Below are 6,661 nucleotides of genomic sequence, written 5' to 3'. Positions count from 1 at the left end.
GACTCCAATCAGCCGAATGGAGACCCCCAGGTCACCTGTACGGGTATTAGCCTACCTACTCCCAGAAGGCCAGGGGCGGGGCTAGAAGGGGGGCACTGGGTGGCACAGGTGGTCCAATCCAATATTTCCTATATTTCTAAGCAGATTTTCTATGCTGTATTATGATAAAAGGCGACACCACAATCCTGGAATCACCCCTGCAGACGGCACCAACCTGACGACAGTAATAATAATGTCATTAGTAAAATCTGCCTACAGGGCATGTTATTAATCATTAGGCTTGTAATTGAAATACTGTGGATTAAGTCTGTAGAATTGTTTGAGGTAACACTATAAGCAGCTGTGTTAAGGCAAATTTAAGAGACTAGGCTTATTTTTTTTAAAAAGAAACATTTTAGTACATAAAATGTGTTAATGATGGCAGCCAAGTTAGCTCAATGCAGTGCAACTTAAGAAAACACATGCAAATAGACCAAACACAAGTAAATGAAGAAAACATCTTCATCACTTAACAACACATAGGCAGCATCCTGCAAAGAAACAAAACATCAGCAAATTAAGACATTTCAATTCTCCAGTTTGACAACTCACATGCAGCCTTCAGGTGCTCCAAGTCAAACGGGGTACAATGTGACACGACTAATTCACTTGTCAGAGATTGTTTGAAAAGGAGCTAATATTGTTTATGAATTTATTTTAGTTTCAACATCCTGACTTCGGGATGCAAATATTACATTATATACACCATCATAACATATAAAACTCAACACGCTCAACTCACATTTTGTTACAGTAACGAGAGTGAATGCAATCCATTATTTCCACCCCTGCCGGTATAACCTATCCAACTTCACAGGACACATTATACACCTTGCAAATTCTGAGAATGTTACTGTGACACTTTTAAATTTAACCTAAATTACAGCAGTTACTATAAACTCACTTTTGCACACTGCAGATGCCCCTAATGGAATATTAGTAAGAATATTGGTGACAGGTTTGACTGTGTAATAAGCCCACAAACAACTAGGTCAAAGTTTCTGGCTCAAAGCCTTTCCTGATCGGAAACGCTCCTCCACTCTTCTGAATATTCAGCAGCTGTCACTGTGTGGGTGGAGACACTGGGGCTATAAATGACCACAGAGTCCAGAAAAGGTGTGTTCTACCACAGACTGAAGCTCATGAGTAGGGTCTACCTGGGACTGGAGCAAACAGCAGACTACATCACAGTAAGTTCATATGTTTTCTTCTGAGACATCAAAGTGTATATGCTGTGTGTCCAATGCAGTAATGGGATATTAGACTGCCGTTACATTAGTCTATTTTCAAAAAGCCAGCGGTTGGAGTATTTACACATTTCATGTGACAAATAATTTTGTTTTGATTGAGTTGCATATACAGTAGCCTTACCCTGCGTTGATTTGCTTTTGTCGACTTAACTGCAGGTTACATTTAAAATATATTCCATGTTGTATTCTATATCATGTGCAAACCCATGAAAGGTCTATTTCTAATGTTGCTGCATTGTTGCTGCAAATCTCAGAGTTGATATGGGACCTGGTCTAATGGCTGCAAGTTCCCAGATCCCAAAGAGATGTCTGAAATTGCTTTTAGTCTGACCAACAGTTTAATTAGTCAAAGATATTGCATTTGCAATGATTATGGCACAGACAAATGGTATATCTGCACATCTGACAACAGCTTTTAATCAACTTTTAACAGGTCTACACACAATCTTCAGCCCACTATTGTGTCTCAGCCATTGGAAATGGAAAGCATGCAGGAGTTGATCCCCTTCGCCAAAGAGCTGCTGAGTCAGAAACCCAGCCGTGGTTTGCTGAAGGTCTACCTGGTGGGTTCCGTGTTTGCAGCGTTGGGGACAGTCATTGGCCTGGTCGAGACTGTGTGTCACCCTTTCTTCCCCGATGAGCCCATGGACGCAGAGATGCTCCTCATGTTGGCCCGGGAGCAGAGGACTGTTGAGGCCCAGATACAGCGCAATGCGGCCGGCCAGGACGAGGAGGAGGAGGAGGAGGATCAGCTGACTCATGACAATGAGGCCACGACTCGGAGCACCAACCTCCACAAGACCCATACACTAAGCCAACGGAGCGTGACCAACCGGCTGCATGCTTCCTAAAGCCAGAGGGGTTAATCCTAAGTGACTGGAGATATTTATTAGGGAAGTGCTCCTGCTACAGCACTGAGTTGGCCAACACATACATAATCTTAAGCTGAAGTGTCGGAGCTGCCTGCCATTCTCTTCTGCTTATTAATGATGCCTAAAGGTGCTGTCGGAAATGTGTCTTAGTATGCCTTCGAGTATGAATTGAGACTTTTTGACAGGCCAAACTACTGTCGTGAGATCATGGAAAACATGTCAATAATACAGTATGTGGTATAAGTGAAGTGTACAATAACTCCTCTTAAATGACAGACCTGTTGGAAAATGGATAAATGCAAGTCATAGACAGTTGTGTATATTTAAGTAAATCTGAAACACTTCTCCCATGATAATCTTTCTTTACCAAACAGTGGTCTGGAGGTTAATTTGACTCTAGCCAGTCTTACAAGATGATTGAGCCCTGAAATAAATAAAACACCCATTATTTGTGCTACATAAAACCCTCCATTCTCATTTTGCTGCTGAAACACAATGTTTGGTTTCTAACAGAAAAAAGGGAAACAGCAGACAGACAAAACTACTTTCAACAAGGTCCATTTTGTTGATATTTTACTTTGGCGGTTGAAGTTTATGAGGAGTCCACAGTCTGTCCAGCTGTAAGCTGCTGTGTAGCACCGCCTGCTGTCTGCTGGATGTATCTCATCTGCTAATCCACCCATGAACTGGGTACAATGAGAGGAACCTTTGTTGTACATATTATGCTATGTGCAAATACTGTAAATATACATTCTTTTTCATACCAATAAAGTTCATTTTATTTATAAAGACTGCTCTCCCTCTGGTTTGACTCCTTCACACTTTGGAAGCACACTTTATTTGCCAACATATGAAGAATGAGCACAGATTAATTTATGCTTGTCAAGGAAAATGTTAAGATCACTGCACAAATATGATATTTGATGTCATTTTGTACCTTAAAAAACTAATTGAGTGGATGATAGTTACACCTGATATTACAAAATATGAGAATGGAAGTGTCAGTTGGTCTTGAAGGTTAACGATTTCTTATTGTGTGTTGTTTTAAGATACTGACACCTATTTCTGGAAAGTTTCTAAATAAGGTTTTGAAAACGTGAAATTTAAAGCAGATTTTGTATATAATTATTTCTATGACTTCATAGACAAACATTATTGTTGAGATACATATTATTTTATTTTTTGGGTGGTTTGAAAGGACCATCACTGCCAAAGGTCCATAGTTTAAGTCAGTTATTTTTTATTAACTATTTTTTTGTTGTTGTAATAAACAAGTGTCTTTAAAAATAACTACAGCCAATAATTTGAATCCCCCTCAAATAAAAATGATCTAAACCAAACCGAAGCCCTAATCTTGTTAGAAGCACCAGTTCTGTGAATGTGTTAACTGGCACCAGCATGTAACAATCTGACGTCTAATGTATCAACAACCATGCAACTAACTTTATACGCTCATAAAAAAATGTGTCTGAGGTGTGCATGAGTGCGTTTGGACTAAAAAAAGTGGTACATGATCTTGGTAAGCAATTTGACAACATTGTAGTAAATATTTTTGGTGCATCAAAAAAACATGATCGTTAAGATACCAGCAGACGAGCTAATCCAGCACAAATTAGTGCATGAAAAGTCACCTCACCAAAATGAAGTATTTGAACCTCATTATTAAATACAAAATGAGGGAAAAGCTGCGAAAAAGGTCCACCAAAAGAACCCGCCTTTCCACTAGGCTGGCTTCGGGCCTGTAGATACCTATCCACACTGACTCGAGGCTGTGCCATTGCATCCTCAAGCTTTTCACTCCGACTTGAGGTTGTCCTCAGTCAGTCCCATGAACCATGAAAACCATGAACTCAAGTTTTACAGAATGATAAAGCACGCGATCCAAATGTGAATCCGTTATCAGTGAGCTCCAGTCGTTGTGTTAACAGGAGATACTCACATACTCACTCTAGTGTTGACTGATTGCCCTGAGCCCCCGGTGTTTTGATGAATGACTGCAGAGTTTGTAAGGTCAGGACGGTCCGGCTGAGTCACCAACAGATGGAGCATGGTTCACTGAGATAGCACAGCAACAATGGGATAAAGCTGCCTGAATGCATGCACACACATGAGTGGAAGGCCAATATAACCCTGAGTCAACGTGATACTCTTTGGTCTAAGAATAGTTTGAGTGATGGAGTGATGTCAGGGCTGAAATGGATGACACTTAAATCTCTGAACACAGTTGACCTAAACTGACTGTCAGCCTCCTATACAGTTGTATGTAACTGTGTGTGAATCAGCACATCCTTCAAAGCCGTCATATATTGTAAATGGTGAATAATCATAGGCGTAAATCACGGGGTGGTCAGGACCTACCCCATCTGAGGGTTGTCCCCCAACCTAAAACATCATTAAAAAACACGCTGTGTATTGTAAATCATGTAATAATATATTTATTCAAATAATTGTGTAAGTAGTAAAACAATACAAACGGGGCGAAAATTGCGTTTTAAGTTCAAGAACATCTTGAGCCCCCCCTTCCTTGCCTTACAGTGGTTGAGGCCCTGACACACCAAGCCGGCGGCCAAGGACTAGTGGTGATGACGGCCGACTGTGGCCTCGCCTCACGTCGGCCCTCGTTGTCTTTCTCTTGTTAAAAAAAATTGCACTGGAACAAGCCGCGGAGACTACAGCCGACGGCCAAGTACCATGTACGTTCTGCACCTGCGTGAGAGGAAATAACTCTCCATACCAGCAGGTGGCGATAATCTATTCGTCATTCAACAAGGGAAACCGGCAGTGGCGGCGCCAGAGATGTTCTTTTGCTGGTGCTTTGGGGTTGCTGGACGTTTCAGTGAGGGTGCTCGAAAATTTTGAGTTTCCCTTGATACAAATAGGCTAACGTTACACACACTCGCGCAGATGCCCACCCACCTCCGCCGCGGTTTACTAAGCGAGCGAACGAGAGAGATTGATTTAAAGTTGCTGATACAACAGCACCATAGAACTCTGATTAGCCCACCAAACATATTTCAAATATCAGCCAACAAGCCAGGTTCAAACAATCATTACTGCAGCTCTCATACAGTGGCTCAGAAGTGTAATGCAGCAGGCCAAATCCCACACATAACACACATAAAAACACACGCGCATGTATCCTCACACAGTTTTCACACTTGCACGTATGGTCAAAATACTGTAGTCATATCTGTAGTGACTTAATAGATCTAAATAAGCCACTGAGGGCGAACACGTTTTCTGGGCTAAAAACAAACCGATGTCCAGTGCGCTGTATAACTTTAGGTTCGGTGATCCATTTATTCACATTTCTGTAAAACACATGTTAACTGTAATGCTCTTCTACTAGACAGAGATAAGTTCTTGCATGGGCCCCTATCAGCTGACTCACCCACTGTGGCCTGGCTGTGCGATCCCCTGTTCTAATGTCATGTACAGCAGGGTGACGTTAAGCATCCTCAGCAGCAATCACAGCCGTGGTCAGATCACCTTCTTCCGGCTGCTTTTCTTCGTCCCGCTTGGTGACAGGTTCACCATATCTCTCAGTCTCATTTACAGGTTGTGATAAAGTCTCCACACCTTGACGTTGTGGGAGTAAAAAACTATCCATTGCTAGCGTTAGACTCACTTCTCTAATCCTAACGGCTCCAAATATTGAGCTCTTCTTCTTCTTTGTGAATACGTTACTGCGGAAGTAAGGTCAAAAGTTCAATGTGTGCAATGTTTGTCCTTACTCTGGTCATGACTGTTTTCCCAAGATGGCGCCTGCTTGTATACGTGAACGCTACTGTCTTTATAATCTATCTTTTAATAAACTGTCTGTACACTTACAAAGCTCTCAATGCTTCGGTTTACATTTAGGGACCCTCATTATGCTACCATGGATGTGTGGTGGTATTTTGAGCCTTGTGGCCAAATTCTCTGGGTGGGTAAAGCAGAGAAAGGGGAGGTAACCTTGCTCCTTATGACCTCATAAAGAGCAAGATTCCATATCGGCCCATCTGAGCTTTCATTTTCTCAAAGGCAGAGCAGGATACCCAGGGCTCGGTTTACAACTATCATCATTTCTAGCCACTGGGGGACCATAGGCAGGCTGGGGGAACTCATATTAATGTTAAAAAACTTCATAAAGTGAAATTTTCATGCCATGGGACCTTTAAGGTTTCTACGGTTCTCTTTACTGCTGTATAGCTGTGATAGGCTTGTCACATTGACTGATGTGACTATGCAGGTGGTTAAACTCTGTTTAACCATCTGTTGGCAAATGAAAAGCGGGCCAAACTGTTTCCATGCAGAGTTGAAGTACTGTCTGCTTAGAAAGGTCAAAAAAAACGTTCTGATCTAATGCCTGTGCAGAAAGGTTGCTTTGTGTCAACACATTTGACGCAGTAATGAACCTTCCAGCTGCACAACTTACCAATTTAACTAGGGGTCCAAAGGTCAATTACAGAAAGTCAAATCAAAGTGACAAAAGGGTTGGGTAGAGATTTCTTTCTGTCT

General features: G+C 41.8%; 1 protein-coding gene across 1 annotated transcript; it reads left to right on the top strand.

Annotated features, from left to right (window-relative positions):
• The first annotated feature begins 1,105 nt into the window (after positions 1-1,105).
• LOC114554682 (G0/G1 switch protein 2) lies at positions 1,106-2,910 on the top strand. The gene is made up of 2 exons (XM_028576659.1): positions 1,106-1,229; positions 1,723-2,910. The coding sequence occupies exon 2, from the start codon at positions 1,769-1,771 to the stop codon at positions 2,138-2,140; it is 372 nt and encodes a 123-aa protein (XP_028432460.1). The 5' UTR covers positions 1,106-1,229; positions 1,723-1,768; the 3' UTR covers positions 2,141-2,910.
• The last annotated feature ends 3,751 nt before the right edge of the window (positions 2,911-6,661 follow it).

Source organism: Perca flavescens, chromosome 4, assembly GCF_004354835.1.
Source record: "Perca flavescens isolate YP-PL-M2 chromosome 4, PFLA_1.0, whole genome shotgun sequence".
NCBI lineage: Eukaryota > Metazoa > Chordata > Actinopteri > Perciformes > Percidae > Perca > Perca flavescens.
Note: the sequence above shows the minus strand (reverse complement) of the source record. Positions and strands in the feature narration are given on the sequence as shown.